Genomic DNA, 17,873 nt, shown 5'->3' with positions numbered 1-17,873 from the left:
TGTGCCCTGTCAGTGGCCTGGAGGGCTGGCTGTGGGCCAGTCTCTGGAGGAGGAGCTGAGCATGTCATGGTCACAGCAGAGTCACCTCTACCGAAGGAATCCTGTGGATTCCCCATGGGCCTGCTGAGTTGTGCTTTACCCTGATGGAGGCTCAAGGGTTAAGGCTAGAAACCTGATCAGTAACTCTGCGGGATGGAGTACTAAATGAGTTTAGGGTAGAGATTCCTGGATGCTGGCCTTCGATACTTTTGTCTTTATGTTGAGAGTTCTCCTTGACCTCCACTCAGGTGGTGCTCGGCTTCGGGTTGGGGGTGTAGTCGGGACAGGGTCAAAGCCTGGGCGGGCTTCCCCACCTGCCTGCTTCCGCCTTGAGGGCTAAGCCCGGCGGAAGCTCATTGGCTCAACGGTAACTGGCAGGTCCCGAGCCAATGGGAAGGAAGGCCCGCCGAGGCGCGCGCCTCGTGCAGCTGCTTCCGGTCGTGTTGCAGTCCTGCGAGTGTGAGGAAGTGAGACGGGAAGGCGGGGTGTCGCCGGTCGCCGACCCTTTATTTCGGCTTTTTAGGGGTGTCACCCAAAGGCTTCAAATTAGGGTTCCGCGGCCCCCCGGGTCCTGCGGGGGACGAGACCCTCCGGTTTATCTCTGCCGCAGACCCACGGCCACCGGGGGTTTCGTCCATTTCGCACCCGAGGCCGCAGCCGCTCAGCACTGGCTTCGGGACCAGCTCCACGGAGCTTGGACCGGACGGGCTACCGCGGAGACCGCTGGTACCGAGGTGAGCACCGCCCTCCGCGATCGGTGATGCCACCGCCCTTGCCGACAATTGGCTCCGGGCGCCTCGCCCAGGGCGCGGGCCTTCCAACCATTGCCCTTGGCGTCTGTCGGGTCCTGGGCGGCCGCTCTGATGAGTCCCCGCCTTTCTATCCTCAATCGCAAGGAGCTGCCAGAGGGGCTGAGGGCACAGGGTCAAGATCAAGTTCAGAGCCCCCCCCCCTTGTATTGGGATTGGACACGGAAGAGTTTAGGAGCTGAGGCCTGAGTCAAGGAGCGTTGGCCCAGGGTCTTGAAAATGCCTGTGAAGTTATGATCGAGCCCAACATTCAGTAGCCAAATATGCAGTTCTGAGCAAGGGGTGTTGCTGTTGTAACCACTAGACTGCGTCTGTCTCCCCATTGGTGCGTGAGCTCCTCGGGAGCAGACAGCCTTTCTCATGGGCCCCTAGAAAGGTATCAGTAAATGACTAGATGGGCTCCAGTTGAAACTGTGTTCAAATAGGTCCCTGAATACCCATGGTCATTTTTAGTAACTAAGTACTGGCCTTAGTAAGCTAAGACCATGTGCTTATCATGTATGAGCCAGCCCTTGAACCCTTTATTCCAGACAGTTCCACACGATCCGAATAAACACCCCTTCCCCTACCCCCTCCTTTGTAAAACTGAAGAAACTGAATTGGACTCAGAGCTGAAATGAATCAGCTGAGGACACAAGGCCCTGGTAGCTGCAGAAGCAAACGTGTGAACCCTGGAGCCGTTGTGTCACCGTACAGGGTACCATCTACCTGTCACTTTACAACTCCACTGGTGGGAAGAGCACTGTACGTGGAGTTGTGGGCCTGGAGTTTAGCCCTCTGCCCTCCTCGGTTCTAAGCTGGCTTCGGGATTATGTAAGGGTTACTTTCTCTTACTGTCAAATGGGGACAATTCTAGTTCCCAAGATTCATGGGATATGTCCCTGACACTGGGAATTTGGAGCTGAAGGGGCTCAGATCCTAGTCCGACGCCTGAGGGAGAGGCCACAGAAATCCCTGGTGCCCACTCTGTGGGGCGCTGAACTTGCTTCAGTCAAGAGGGAGGACAGAATCCTAAATCTCTAGGACTTTAGTCAAGGCTCTCAGCGAACGCTGTGGAATGGAGATCATCTGGCTGTGTGGTTAGGAGGGTGGTACTCTCCCCATCTTCCAGGTAAGGCAGCTGCCGTGGCCGGCCAGGGGCTGTGTGCTCGGATCGCCGCCCACCCAGTCGGGTGGCGGCCAGCAGAGGGCGCTGCCAGGGCATGGCGGAGGAGCGTCCCGGGTCCTGGTTCGGCTTCGGTTTCTGCGGCTTCGGCCAGGCGCTGGGTTCGGGCCACGGGCGCCAGGTCCACAGCCCTGAGCCGCTGTGCGCGCCGGACCCGAACGCCGACATTTGCCGCGTGAGCGCGAGCTGGAGTTACACAGCCTTCGTGAGCCGTGAGCGCCCCCGGCCCCGCCCCTCGGCCCCGCCCCCACGTGGCGCTCCACGTCACGTGTACGGCCCACGTGACCCGCCCCCTCCTCAGCCGCTCTCCGCTCCCACAGGTGCCGGCGGGCTGCACCTGTCCGGCTCGTGGGGCGGCGCGGCGGCCGGCTGCCGGGACGCGTGGGCCTCGGAGGCGCTCCTCGTGGTGCTGCGTGACGGGCGGGGTCCCGCGCCTGGACCCGAGTTGCAGGCCTGGGCGCCCGGCTCGGCGCTGACCGGGGAGCCCCTCTGGGCCCAGACCTTGGAGCTGAAGGCGGATGGGGAAGACCGGCCCGGCGCTGAGGCCCAGGCCGGGGAGCTGCCCCTGCTGCCCTGCGCCCGCGCCTACGTGAGCCCGCGGCCGCCCCTCTACCGACCACTGGCTCCGAAGCTGCGGGCGCGCCGCCTGGAGCTGGGCGCCGAGCACGCGTTGCTGCTGGACGAGGCGGGCCGCGTGTTCTCCTGGGGCGGGGGCAGGTGAGCGGGGCGGCCGGGCTTCTTGCGGGGGTGGGAGGCGAGCGTGTGCGGGAGGAGGGCGGGGAGACCCCTCGATGTGACGAGGCGACTGGGGCTCCTCGCTCAGGCATGGACAGCTGGGCCACGGGACCCTGGAGGCAGAGCCGGAGCCGAGGCTGTTGGAGGCGCTGCAGGGCCTGCCCATGGCTGGGGTGGCGGCAGGTGGCTGGCACTCCGTGTGTGTGAGCGGTGAGTGACTGGCGCCTCTCCAAAGCTCCAGCGGGTCTTGTGGGCTCCAAACCTTCCTCCTTCCCCTCCTTCCAGGTGGGGCGGGGGCGAGGGCGGGGGCGGGCAGGCCTCCCGCCAAGCCTGTCCTACATCGTGACTCCTAAATGCCTCTCAAGGTGAGCCCCTCTGCCACCACCGTCGCCCACTCACCCCGGGACCGCGCCTGCCTCGCATTACTGGTCCCACTGTCCGGCCCGTCTGCCTCCAGCCGGGGCTCTGTCTCAACTACCCCTAAGTTAGAACTGAGGGGCGAGGTGGCAGCCCAGCCAAGGAGAGTGGGGAAAGAGGCTGCAGGCGTGTAGGTGGCCATGACCTGTGGCGCACCCGGGACACTCAGGTGCCCACAGGGAGGGTGACAGTGATGTCTGTGAGCCCTGCCTGGGACCAGAATGAGGTGTTTCACTTGGGACTGTGAGTCCACCAGCCTGGCAGGCGGTCCAGCTGTTGCTGATCCAAGACTGTTGAGTGGGGGCAGGAGCCCGTGCTCTTCTCAAGGTTCTGTATCTGGGCCTCTGGCTGCGACTTACATCACCTGGGGGCTTTAAGGCTACCTCTGCCTGTACCCCCACCCCCATGTCATGCTGGGCTGCAGGGAAGAGAGCAGAGGCTGGAAACACCCCAGTGGCAAGTCTCACATGTAACGTCCAGGAGAAATTTCAGGCTTTTGGTATCGTGTTTGTAGCCCGGATGCTTCAACGCAGACTTCCTCAATTCAGATCATCATTCTGCCCCTTGATTTATCTCTCTGTGCCTCAAGCTTTCTTGTGAATAAAATGGAAATATTGTGGAAGAGGGGGCTGTTATCATATAATCGTATTGTGCTGTCGTGAGAATTAAATGGTTATATTTGAGAAGTGCTTAAAACTGGCACAGACTAAACCATTGATAACGAAGGAATAGCCACTATTAGTGAATTTTTAGCTTACGGCTGTTGCTCCAAACAACAAACTGTGGTCCTCTGGAAACAAGGAAGGTGGGAGCTTCAGGTAGGAGGCCTTCCATGGTGGGGGAAGGGGGCTGCAGAAAGAACCTCTAAGGGCACCTTTCTGAACTGTGCGTGTCTGTGGTGGTGGTACAGAGAAGGGGGGCAATTTAGCTACAGAGGGAAAAAGTGAAAATGGGAAGTTCCAGCAAGAGACGTGTTTTAAAGAGAATGGTGACTTGAAGGCACTTTAGAGAGAAGGGACCCTGTTAGTACGAGGACGCTGCTGGGCCCTGAGGGAGACACCCTCCTTGGAGTGCTGACTGGGGCGGGCCTCAGTTGTCTCCAGGGAGCTAGTGAGGGGTAGGAGAGTTCGGATGGATGCAAGGGGGGCTCACAGTCTCTTTAATGGGTCCTTTTATCTCTCTTTCAGAGACTGGGGACATTTATATCTGGGGCTGGAATGAATCAGGGCAGCTGGCCCTGCCTACCAGAAGCCTAGCGGAGGACAAAAAGGCAGTAGCAGGGCAAGGTGAGGCTCAGCTCGACTTCCACATGTTTCTGCCGTTACTACTCCTGGCCACATGCTGGCCTGAGAGCTTACAGTGCTCAGAAGGGGCATGTGATGTCCTCGGTACCCGAGGACACACTGCAGGACTCTGGGAGGGAGCATGGCAAGGCTGATGCCAGTGTCAACACTAACTCCACACACGTGTCCACGCCACCACTTCCTGGGAATGTAGGGATTGGAAGCATCAGCTTTGGAGCTAGAGAATAATGTGCTTCATAGAGCTGTTGTATTAAATGAGTTACTGTGTGAATAAGCTTTAGACGAATATTTAGCATTAGTCATCATTATCCTCATCACTCTTATCATTTCTCTGAAGCCATTAGACTGAACGAAGATGGTTCTGAAGAGAACAGAATTGCTGAAGCTGAGGATGGAGCCCCCGCCGCCTTCATATCCGTCCAGCCCTTCCCAGCTCTACTGGATCTCCCCCTGGGCTCAGATGCAGTCAAGGCCAGCTGTGGATCCCGGCACACAGCAGTAGTGACAAGTGAGTGGAGCCGGATGGGCTGGTTCAGGACGGAACAGGAAGTCACTCCACCCCACTCTAGCTGGTGGCTGAAGAAAACTGTGTGACAATCTAAAGCACCACTATTTTAAGCCTCTTTGACATGTACTGAGTAGCTGCCTCAGCACATGGAACCCCAGCCTCCACGTGGTTCCAGCTGGTTTTCCAGCTTGTCTCCAAAGGTTCTTCCTCGTGGGGGCAGACTGGTGTTCTCCAGCCTCCGTGCACAGGCACGTACACGTCCCTGGCCAGCCTTTTCATCTGACAGCAAGGTCTGCCCAGTCCAGCTTCTAAGACTCTTAGCTCAGTAGCTGTGTATTAAGGCCAGTCAGCTGGCATATAGGAAGTTAACGTGTTCGTCTGGATCTTTATGCTCCCCCCAGTGTGATTAGACAGTTGTTAGAGATTGTGCTGTGCCAAGCAAATGTCATGACAGTTTACAACGTGGTGGTTATGGCTTGTGGCAGGACAAGCTAGGCAAACACCTTGTCAAAGAGCAGTGGTGACAGCCTTTTACTGTCCTTTTCGTTGCAGGAACTGGGGAACTCTACACCTGGGGCTGGGGTAAGTAAGATCTTTGTTTTTGTGATGCTTAAACCAAGAGAAAGAAAGACCTAGGAATGGAGGGCAGGTGACAAGAGCCATGCGGACACATGGGAGGACGGGGACTGCAGGGCTGCGTATTCCCTTCTCTAGAACACACACAGGCACACTCAGAAGGTCAGATGAAATTCCAGCTCTCTTTCTGAAAACGTTTTTGCCTTAAGGGAATATTTAGCTAGCATTTATGAAACATTTTTTGGTTCGGTCCTGGCAGAGAAAAAGATAATAACAAAAAATCTCTGCTCTAAGCGTCTGGGCTTAGGAGCAGGGAACCTAGAGGGGCTCCTGGCTTGGAGAGGTGGTGGCTGCCACCTCTTCCAGACCCGCAGGCTTGCCTGCCCTGAGGCTGTGGCGCTGGGTTCCTGAATCCGCACCACACTCCTGCAGGGTGGTGGCTTTAGCTCAGAATTTGTGTGGATGGGCTGATTGTCCTTCCTGGGGGAGACAAGCCCCGAGGAAAGAGTGGCCAAGGGTCCGGTTTCTCTGTAGGTAAATACGGACAGCTCGGCCACAAGGACACAACCAGCTGGGATCGGCCCTGCCGTGTGGAATACTTTGTAGATAAGCAGCTCCAAGTAATGGCTGTGAGCTGTGGGCCCTGGAACACCTACGTGTATGCTGTGGAGAAAGAGAAGAGCTGACATGTAGATAAGGGCATGAAATGTGCATACAGTACAATAAAAAATTAGACAGCTAACACTTGTGACATTCCTGCCCAGGTCAAGGAAAACCATTGCCAGCACCTGGCCCCTCATTTACCCTTCCCCGCCACAGCTTCACCTTAGAGCAGTGTCCTCAACTTTGTCCTCACGTTTGAAACACCTAGAGAGCTTTGGAAACAGGTGCCCAAGACCAGTATCAGACAGTGAAACCGAAACCTGGGGCTGTGGGGCTGTGGGGCTGTGGGGCTGCTGTGGGGCTGTGGGGCCTGAGCCGATATTACAGCTCTTCGTTCCCACGCCACTCCAGTTGATTCTGAGGTAGTTCCAAGACGGGGCATCGCTACAGGTCGCCTTATTCGTGTGCGTGTTTTCATTTACAACCGTGCCACCCTGTTTGAATCCTCACACGATACGGTTTAGTTCACCTGCCTTTGGACTTTAGATAAATGGAGTCATTCTGTGTATGGTCTTTTCTGTCTTGTTTTCTCCATCCAGCACTGCCCGATCTGCCCTGCAGGCCATTCGTTTTTGTTATGTGGTATCCCATTGCATGAATGTAACTAAATTATATGGTTTTTCGTTCATGGTCATTTTTTTCTTTTTCATTGTGTGAAAATGCACATAAAAGTTTATCTTACCATGTATTATTTAATCTTACCACTTTTAACTAAATACATTCACATTGTTGTGTAACCATCACCTTCAGCCATCATTATGACTCTGGCTTGTAAATCTGAAACACTATTACCTGTTAAGCAATAACTCCACATTTCCCCTCCCCTCAACCTCTGGCAACCACCATTATGCCTTTTGTTCTTATGAGTTTGTCTATGCTAAATACTTCGTATAAGTGGAATAGTACTGCATTCGTATTTTTTATTTCATTTAGCATAATGTTCTCAAGGTTTATCCATGTCTTAGGGATGTGTCAGAATTTCCTCCATTTTTAGGCCTGTATAATGTATTGTATTTATATACCACATTTTCTTACCCACTCATCAGTCCGTGGACGCTTGGGCTGCTTCCATGTTTTAGCTATTGTGAATAATGCTGCTAGAACTCGGGTGTACAAATATCTCTTTGAGACCCCATTTTTAGTTCTTTTGGGTATATACTGAGAAGTGGAATTGCCGGGTCACGTGGTAATTTTATTTTTAAATTTGAGGAGCCTATGTACTGTTTTCTGCAGTGGCTGCTCCCCTTTGCATTCCTGCTAGCCATGCATAGGGTTCCAATTACTTCACATCCTCAACTCTTGTTTTGTTTTTTTTTGATAGTAGCCATCCTAATGGGTGTCAGGTGGTATCTCGTAGTTTTGATTTACGTTTTTCTAATGATTAGTGATGTTTAGCATCTTTCCACGTGCTTATCGGCTATGTGTATATCTTCTTTGGAGAAATGTCTGTTCAGGTCTTTGCTCATTTTTGAATTGGGTCGTTTTTTGTTGAGTTTTAGGAGTTCTCTCTGTATTCTGGATATTAATCCTTCATCTGATATGTGATTTGGAAATATTTTCTCCCATTCTGTGCTTTGCCTGTTTATTGTCAATAGCGTCTCTTGGTGTAAAAAAAAGTTTAATTTTCATCAAGTACAGTTTGTAAATTTTTTCTTTTGTTGCCTATGCCTTTGTTGTCACATCCAAGAAATCATCGCCAAATCCACTGTTTTGAAGTTTTTGTTCTGTGTTTTCTTGTTTATCGTTTTAAGACTTACATTTAGGTCCCTGATCCATTTTGAGTTAATTTTTGGATATGCTGTTAGGTAAAGGTCCACCTTTATTCTTTTGTGGTTATCCAGTTTCCCGAGGACCATTTGTTGAAAAGACTGTCTTTTCACCATTTTATGGTCTTGGCACCCTTGCCAAAATTGTTTGACCATATATGCAAGGGTTTATTTCCAAGCTATCTATTCTGCTGATCTCTGTTCTCTTTATGACAGTGCCACACGTTTGATTACTGTAGCTCCAGTAAATTTTGAAAATTCAGAAAGTGTGATTTCTCAAGTTTTGTTCTGTTTCAAGATTGTCTTCGCTGTTGGGGATCCCTTGAGATTCCATATGAATTTTAGGGTGGATTTTTCTGTTTCTGTAAAAAATGTCATTGGGATTTTGATAAAGATTGTGTTGAATAGATCACTTTGGTTAGTAGTGACATTTTAACAGTATTAAGTCTTCCATTCTTTGAACACTAGATGTGTTTCCATTTATTTATGCTATCTTTAATTTCTTCCAGCAACATTTTGTAATTTTCATTGTGTAAGTGTTTCATCTCCTTGGTTAATTTCTAAGTATTTTATTTTTGATGCTCTTGCAAATGGAATTGTTTTTGTTGTTTCCTTCTCAGATGTTTCATTTTGTATATAGAAATGCAACTGATTTTTGTGTGTCGACTTTGTATATTCTACTTATTTGGGTTCATTTATTAGTTCTAAGATTTTTTATGGAGTTGGCGATTTTCTACATATGTCATCTGCAAACAGTTTTACTTCTTTTCCAAGTTGGATGCTTTTTTCTTGCCCAATCGCTCTGATTACAATTTCAGTATTATGTTGACTAGAAGTGAAAGTGGGCATACTTGTGTCGTTCCTTCTGGAGCTGTACGTTACCTTCAAAGAGTTCCTCAGTATCCTACGTGAGGGATAAGAAGGGCCTGAGCTAGGCATCTTATTGAGGGCACAGCCCGTGGAGATGCTGGTCAGAGGGATTAGGGAGAAGCATCCCAGAAGCAGGAGTAGAGAGGCTTCAGAGGGAGGCTGTCACTTGGCTGAGGGAGGTGGGTTGCTGCCGAGAATCTGAACCTACTTTAGGCCCGTGGGGTTATTCAGAGGCTGAGTAGCTCAGAATTAATAAGAGCGCAAGTGGAGAATATGAGATACCAAAAATGAACTCTGATTTTAGGATTAAGACCTCTTGTTTGCTCTATGGAGCTCTGCTCTAGGTGGCCTTTGACCCTTAGGAGTTGGTCCAAGGAAGGTATCTAGTTATCCAGACCTGGACCTGATCCCTTGTGGGGCTCTTGTCTGGAGTTACACTGTCATGGCCTGACTGGCTGCTTGGCAAAAGGCCCACTTCTTCCCTGCACCATAAAGTCCTCTTCTGAACCTTGTCGATAGAGCTCAATGGCCTAGAATGCAGGGTGGGACAGATAGGTTGGGTCAGAAGCGAGTGAGGAAGAGTATACCCCAGGGCATGGCAGTGCCTCTCCTCACCATCATTCTGTGCACACGGGCACGAAGCCTTTGAGGGTCTGAAAACACAACAGATGTGAAGCCGATAAAAATAGCAGTGACAGTTCCTTAACATTCAAGTCTCACAAAATTCCTGCAAAGTAGGTGGACTGTCTGCTCCCCTCCCGCTGTACATACTGAGTACGTGGACATTTCACACACGTTCTCACGCCCCAGCAGTCCCGCACCTGACATTTCGAATCATCTTGTGACTATCACTTGGTGAGTTCCCAACTGGATCTCGTGAGAATGAAGCATTCCCCAAGAGTAGTGAGTATGGCAGAGGCAGGCGGGCTAGCCAGTGAGCTCAGACTGGGTGGATTAACCATCTCAGGAGTTGAGTCAGTGTCAACATGAGCAAAACGAGGCGAGGGCAGCGTTGGAGAGCAGAGGGCACTTAGGTCCCCTGACCAGCTGCATGTGGGCGTATGCGTGGAGGGAAGGAAGAGGTCTGCCCTTTGTGGCTTCAGAGTCGAGGCAAGACCCTAAACGTCTGGAGTCCAGCTTCAGAGTCAGTCCCTTGGTACCCTACACCCTATAGGGACACTGAGTGGGGAGCCAAAAGAGAAACAGAATTTTCATGAAGAACGAACAGGCCACACCGGGCAATCCTCGGGGAAAAAAAATGTAGGAAAAAACCACCTTGCAGGTTAGCCTGATCTGGAAATTACAGTTCTACCCTTTTGGCAGTACGGATCGTTTTAAATCCCCGCTGGCAACGTGTGTATGAGGGCTTCAGTTTCTCCCTATCCTCACCGATGCTGCTTCCCCTCATGCTCCCACTTTCAAAAATTATTGCTGTGCTGGGGAGTAGGTTTTGGTTCTGGTTTGCATTTTCCTAATGGATAATGATGTTAATGTTGAGCATCTTTTCATGAGCTTTTAGGCCATTCGTGTATCTTCTCTGGAGAAACGTCTATCCGAATCTTCTGTCAACTTTTTTCCTTTTTAAAATTTATTTTTAAAAATTGTAAAAATACATATAACATGAAATTTTTAAACCATTTTTAAGTGTATAGTTCTGCATTGGTAAAGCTGTTTACACTGTCGTGGAATCTCCTGAACATTTTCATTTTTCCAAACTGAAACTCTACCCATTAAACAGCTCCCCATTTCCTCCTCTACGTCTTAAATCTGACTACTCCAGATACCTCTTATAAGTGAAATACAAAATTTGTGTGTTTATGACTAGTTCATGTCACTTAGTATGATATCCACATTGTAGCATGTGTCAGAATCTCCTTCCTTTTTAAGGCTGAATAGTATTCCATTGTATGTACATACCAAATTGTGTATACGTGTTTGTCTGCCGATGGACACTTGGGTTGCTTCTACCTTCTAGCTACTGTGAATAATGCTGCAGTGAACATGAGGATACAAATATTTTTCCCAGACTGCTTTCAGTTCTTTTGTGTGTATACCTAAAAGTAGTATTGCTGGATCATATGGTAAAGTTATTTTAAACTTTTTGAGGAACAGCCATACTGTTTTCCATGGTGACTGCACTATTTTACATTCCTATCCGCAATGCACCAAGGTTCCAATTTCTCCACATCCTCACCAACACGTGGTATTTTCTGCTTTCACAGTAGACATCCAGTGGCTATGAAGTAATATCTCGCTGTGGTTTCATTTGCATTTCCCTCATGATTAGTGATGTCGAACATCTTTTCGTGTGCTTGTTGACTACATACCTTCTTTGGAGGAATGCCTATTCAGGTCTTTTGCTCAGTTTTGAATTGGCCTGTTTTTGTTGTTGTTGAGTTGTAAGTTCCTTATGTATTTTGGATGTTAGATCCTTGTTTGATAGATGTTCTACAGTTTTTTCGCATTCCATGGGTATCTTTTCACTTTCTTGATAGGCGTTTGATACAGAAAAGTTTTAAGTTTTGATGAAGTCCAGTTTATTTTTTATTTTCTTGCTGGTGCTTTGAGCGTCATGATTAAGAAATCATTGCCAAATCTAAGGTCACTAAGCTTTATCCCTATGTTTTCTTCTAAGAGTTCATAATTTTACCTCGTAACATTTATATCTTCAATGCATTTTGAGTTAATTTTTGTATATACTGTGAAGTAAGTGTTCACCTTCATTCTTTTGCTTGTGGATATCCAGTTGCCTGGCATCATTTGTGGAAGAGGCTATTCTTTCCTCCATTGGGTGGTCCTGGCACAGTTGTCAAGTGTGGATTTATTTCTGGGCTCTTACTTCTATTCTGTCGTTCTATGGCTCTGTTATGCCCCTGTTGTGACTGCTATAGCTTTGTAGTAAGTTTTGAAATTAGGAAGTATGAGTCTTTTAATTTTGTTCTTCTTTTCCAAGATCATTTTGGTTGTTTGGATCCCTTGCAATTCCATGTCTATTCGAAGATAAGCTTTTACATTTCTGCGGGGGGAAAAGCCATTGGGACTTGGATAGAGTGCATCGAATCTATAGGCCAGCTTGGGGAGTATTACCATCTTAACTATGTTAAGTTTTCCAATCCATGATCACAGGATATCTATTTACTTAGGTCTTTAATTTCTTTCAGCAATCATTTGTAGTTTACAGTGTACAAATCTTCCATCTACTTGGTTAAATTTATTCCTAAGTATTATTTCTGATGCTATTGTAAATGGAATTGTTTTCTTAATTTCATCTTATGATCATTACTGAATGATCACATAAAAGTACAATTTTCAGTGTGTTGATGTCATCTGCAACTTTGTTGAATTTGTTTATTAGCTTTAATAGTTTTTTTGGTAGATTCTTTATGATTTTCTATTTATGTAAGATCAAGTTCTTTGTGAATAGAGATAACTTTATCTCTTTCTAATTTGATGGCTTCATTTATTATTATTCTATAATGCTCTGGTTAGAACTTCCAGTACAGTGTTGTATAGAAATGGGAAAGTAGATATCCTTGCCTTGTTCCTGATCCTAGGGGAGAAGCTTTCACTGTTTCAGCATTGAGAGTGAGGTTAGTTGTGTGTTTTTCATGAATGCCTTTTATCATGTTGAAGAAGCTCTTATCTAGTTGGTTGAGTGTTTTCATCATGAAAGGGTGTTGGAGTTTGTCAGTTGGTTTTTCTGCATCGTGTATTGATCATGTATTTTGCCCCCTCCATTTTGTTAATGCAGTGTATCACAGTAATAGGTTTTTATATGTTGAATCACTCTTGCATCCTTAGGATGTATTCCACTTGGTCAGGGTATATAATCCTTTTAGCATGCTGCTGGCTTCTCTTTGCTAGTATTTTGTTGAGGACAATACTAAAGGAATAGGCCTCTATAAGTTATAAAAATAGTTATTTCACATATTTTCACAAACAAATGCTAATGAAAATTCAGAAACACCAAAATTTTATTTGTTGGTGTCTACTGTAATCTAAAGCAATCAACCTTCTCTTTTTAATTGGTACAAAGTCACTATCTTCAAATATCTTGAAATATCTTCAATATCTTGAAATATTTGGAAGTGCTACTTTGGTTTATGTTTTTAGATGATCTGTTTCCAACTTCATCTTTTGCCAAGTTTTTGTAACTTCTTTGATATTTACTGCAACATTTTTAAAAATCTTTCTGAAATTTTAAGGTTTCTTGGGTATTTGGATCAATATCTAGAATTGCAGTTTCCAGTTTTATGGCCACTTGAAGAGCTTTGTAAATATTTTCTGTGGTAATGAAACTGGTTCAAGATCACTGCCGTATTCATCGGCAGGGTAGGCTTCAGATATTAAGTGAATGAATTCATTATCGGTTAATTCGTGATCAACCAATAATTCATTAATCTCATCTATATTCAAATTGTCGGAGCCTCCTTGAAATTTAATAAATTAATAATACCAGTTAATCTTTCTTCATTTTTGGAATCATATATCCGGGTACAACCACTTTTGGCTGTATTGCTTTCCAGCGAGCGTTTAAAATTGACAGCTTTATATCACTCAAAGCTAAACCGTTATTCTTCATACAACTTAAAATTGTGTATTTATTCCAGGCTTCTGTAACTGTGACTTATTGTCTTCAAGCTTATTAAAAATATCATTAAAACACTTTAATATAATTAATTTTAAGGTGGAAATAATGCCTTAATCTAATAGTCTCTAAAAGTAAAAGTATTTTAAAAGGAAGATATTTTTCTTACATTTTTCAGCTTCCATAACAATACATTTGTAAAACCAATCCCAAAAAACATTAGTCACCTGCGCTTTTTTATTTCCCATCCGATGAACAGGAAGATCATTAGTAATTGTGTGTTACTAAGTATTTGTACGTTGCTGAGTTAAGCTAGAGGAATTGTCAGTAATGGAAATGAAAAAGAAACTTGTAAAATGAGGCTGCTTAAATAGAAACCACGTGTAAAAAGTCTGCATAAATGGGTGAATATTTACCGCATATTAAAAAAACAGGTGAAAAAAATACATAAATGGAGGCACAGGTGTGTAATCACAAGGGAAATGGTTCTGAAGGTTTTTAGTGATGTTTGTCAAGTTTTGGTGTCAGAATAATGAGGGCTCTTATGATGGATTAGGAAGTGTTCCTTGCTCTTCAATTTATTGGAAGTTTGATGAGTATGTTTGGTAAAATTCACTAGTGAAGCCATCTCGTCCTGGGATTCTCTCTGTTGTGAGTTTTTAATTGCTGAATTATTCATGTAGGTCTATTAAGCCTTCCTATTTCTTCTCGGTTCAGTTTTTGTAGTTTGTGTTTATAGGTATTTCTATATTTCATCTAGTTTATGTAACTTATTGGAATTAATACTTGTTAAGCATTTTTGTATTTTGTTATTCCTGTCAATTGAGAGAGCAGTGTTAAAATCTCCTGCCAACATGTAAATCTGTCCAAACCCACTGAATCCTGTCCCATCTCCCATTTTCCGGTATCATACTAGCTCCCATCCCATTCCTATATCTGCCATCATCCTGCATCCTATTTAATTCCGTACCACATTTCTCCCATTTCCCATCTCGTCCCATCTAACCTCACATCTCATCCCATATTCCATCTCATCTCCCATATCATCCCATCTTGCCTCCCATCCCAAGCCCGTCCCATTTCCTGTCCCTACTCCCATCCCACCTTCCATCCTTAACACTTATCCCATGCCTTCCCCCGTTCCATCATTTCTGCCATCTTCCGTCCATACTCCCATCCTGTCCATTATCCAGTCCTGTCTCCCAGCTCTACTTCAATCCCATCCCAACCTACCTTCCATCCTATCCCACATCCCCAGCTATCCTACTTCCCATTTCAAAATCATACCCGATCCCATATCATACCTTTTCCCATACCATTCCATCTCTGATCCTGTCTCCCGTCCCATCTCCCATCCCTATTCCCATGCCATGCCAGCTCACATCCCATCCACTCTCCTATCCACTCTCCCAGTGGTACTCCAGTCCTATTTAAGCATCCATCCCAACTCACCTCCCATCCCATCCCACATCCCATTCCAACATCCCATCCCACATCGTGCCACATACGATCCCATCTATGATTCTGTCCTGTCTCCCATCCCATCCCACATTCCATTTAAACTCCCATCTGATGCCATCTCACGTTTCATCTCATCTCTGCCCCCGTCCCACGTTGAATACTTACTCCTGTCCCATCTCCCATACTTACTTTCATCTCCTCTCTCCTCTCCTCCCTAGCCCAGATGCATTCCTACTCCCATCCTATCTCATCCCGTTTCTCCTCCTAGACTAACTTCTGTTCCATCTCATTTTACCTGCTATTCCATCCAACTTCTCATCCCTGCTCATTCTGTGCAGCAAACCAGCTCTTCTACGAAGCCATCCCATCTCCCGTATCAGCCCATCCCATATCCCATCTCCTGTGATATCCTGTTCCCGTGTCATCTCATCTCTTATCCCAGACATCCCATCCCACCATCCATCTCCCATCCCATTTCCCATCCCTACTGCCATCCCCTTTTTTGTCAAGTCTCCGTGACCATCCCATCTCATCCCGTCTACGTCACATCCCACCTCCCCAGACCTACCCTCTTCCCATCCCACATTCCATCTCTCATCCCATCCCATCCTAAATGCTGTCCACATCCCACCTCATCCCACATCCCATCCCATATCCTTCGCCTCACATCTAGTTGCATCTTCAATCCCATGCCGCATTCTTTCCCACATCTCATCCCAACCCATTCTCCTTCCCATCCCACACCCTATAGTACATTTCGTCTCATTCTATTCCACAACCCTATTTCATTCTTGTCCATCCCTTATACCCCATCCAGTAACACCCCCAATCCCATCCCTCCTCACATCCCAACCCTTCTCAGCGTATATCCCACCTTTTCACCAATCCCACACCCCAGGCCATTCCACATCCCTTCCCGGTCTACGTGACATCCACGTATTTATCCCCCGCATCATCCCATCCTTCATCTCGCCCCATTTCCCACCCCATCTCATGTTTCATCCCACCTCTGCTCTCATCCTAACTCCCATCCTTACTTCCACTTCATGCCCCATCCCGTCCCCCATCCCATCTCACCTCACATCTGTCATCCCTCCTCGTCCTATCCCAGATTCCATCTCCCCTCCCATTTCATTGTTACTCCCGTCCTGTATCCTGTCCCTGTCCCTCCTCCCATCTCATCCCTCCCTTGTCCAGTCCTGTCTCTGTTCTCATCTTCCCTCTCATCCCATCCCTACTCCCATTCCATCTCCCAGCCCGACTCCGGTCTCATCCCATCACCCGTCCCACATTTCGTCTCACCCTAAATTCCATCCCTAGCCCCAACTAGTCCCACATCTCATCCTGTTTCATTTCATTTCCCATCTCATCCCATCTCATCCCGTCTCCCATCCTATTCCATACCCCAGCCACATCCCATCCCATGCCCCGGGGCCCACGCCATCACATTCCACGTAGCATGTCTTTCCCATCCTGTCCCAGCGCATCTGCAATCCAGTCCCATCCCATCTCTAGTCTGTCCCATATCCCATGCTAGCCCATGCATGGCCCATTCCCACGTTCCGACCCATCCCAGTGCATCTCGCCTCCCATCCCATCCCGCATGCGATCTACATGTCATCCTACATCCCACGTTATCCCACACGCCTTTTGTCTTTCCCATTCCGTTGTTAATGCAGCTGTGTGTTAAAATCAGCAACCAGGATTATGAATGTAATCACATGCCATCCCATCAAATCCTGTCCCAACGCCGGTCCCATCTCCAGCATATTCCCATCTCCAGCATATTCCCATCTCCGATACCATCTCATCTCATCCCATCCCCCATCCTGTCCCACATCCCATCTTCCTTTTCTGTCCCATGCCATCCCCAAGTCATCCCCCATCCCTTCCCTCATCCCAGTCCCAATTGAGATGATCGTGTATGTTTCTAACCCCACCCCATTAATGCAGTGTATACAGGAGTAGGTTTTTGTAAGTGGGGCCACCCTCGCATTCCTGGGACACGTTCCACTTGGTCAGGGGTATGTGGTCCTTGTAATATGCCGCTGGATTCTGTTGGCTAGCATTTTGAGGACTTTTGCATTTATAATCATAAAGGATTTTGTTCTGCAGGTTTCTCGTGATGCCTTTGTCAGGTTTTGGTATCATGTGATAAATTAGGAAGTGTGCCCTCTTCTTCAGTTTTTTGGAAGAGTTTGATGAGTATGTTTGGTAAAATTCACTAGTGAAGCCACTTAGTCTTGGGATTTTCTCTGTTGCGACTTTTTAATTAGCAAAACATTCTCTTCTTATAGATCTATTCGGCCTTCCTGTTTCTTCTTGGTTCAGTTTTGGTAGTTGGTGCCTTTATAGGTATTTGTCCATTTCATCTAGCTTATGTAATTTGTTAGAATTAATTGTTAAGTAGAACTAGTTTAGCATTTTTGTATTTTGGTATTCCTGTTAACTGAGAGAGCAGTATTAAAGTCTCCTGCCAGCACGTAAGTCCAATCCCATTCTGTCTCATTGAATGCCATCTTCTCTGTCTGTCTCCCGTATCATCCTGTCTCCCATTGCGTTTCCGGTCCCATCTCACATTCCATCTTGAACTCGATGTCATCACGTCTTCCATACCTTCTCCCGAAACTACACACCGTGTCGTCCCTGCTCTCATCCCACGTCCCATGTTTACTCCCAACTCATTTTCCATTCTGTTTTTTCCCCAATTCCATCCCTGTTCCATTCCATATCCCATCCCATTCTCCTCTCCTCTCATCCAATCCCACATTCCATCGCATTTCGCTGCTACTCCCGTCCCTTTCCCATGCTAATCATTCCCGTAGCATCCTCCTCCCAGATCACCCCAGTTCACGTCGCAAACCCCATTTCATCTTCTATCCCATTCCACCTCTGTTCCCATCCTCACTCCGATCCTGTCCCATTTCCAATCTGATCTCATCTAACCTCACATCCCATCCCACATCCTATCT

General features: G+C 47.2%; 1 protein-coding gene across 2 annotated transcripts in view; it reads left to right on the top strand.

Moving 5' to 3' along the window:
• Positions 1 to 145: 145 nt before the first annotated feature.
• Positions 146 to 17,873, top strand: part of RCCD1 (RCC1 domain containing 1) — a 26,984-nt gene continuing 9,256 nt past the window's right edge. The window contains exons 1-8 of one of the 2 annotated variants that reach the window (XM_039858199.1): positions 146 to 773; positions 1,960 to 2,225; positions 2,334 to 2,730; positions 2,837 to 2,958; positions 4,353 to 4,451; positions 4,807 to 4,977; positions 5,530 to 5,559; positions 6,088 to 6,953. In XM_039858199.1, the coding sequence (XP_039714133.1) occupies positions 2,051 to 2,225; positions 2,334 to 2,730; positions 2,837 to 2,958; positions 4,353 to 4,451; positions 4,807 to 4,977; positions 5,530 to 5,559; positions 6,088 to 6,239 (1,146 nt within the window). In that variant the 5' untranslated portion in view covers positions 146 to 773; positions 1,960 to 2,050 and the 3' untranslated portion in view covers positions 6,240 to 6,953. Of the gene's footprint in view, positions 774 to 1,959; positions 2,226 to 2,333; positions 2,731 to 2,836; positions 2,959 to 4,352; positions 4,452 to 4,806; positions 4,978 to 5,529; positions 5,560 to 6,087; positions 6,954 to 17,873 lie in introns of those variants that run through there. The other variant, XM_039858200.1, reaches the window with a different exon arrangement.

Source organism: Pteropus medius, unplaced genomic scaffold, assembly GCF_902729225.1.
Source record: "Pteropus medius unplaced genomic scaffold, Ma_sr-lr_union100, whole genome shotgun sequence".
Lineage (NCBI taxonomy): Eukaryota > Metazoa > Chordata > Mammalia > Chiroptera > Pteropodidae > Pteropus > Pteropus medius.
This window is presented reverse-complemented; position numbering and strand designations above follow the sequence as displayed.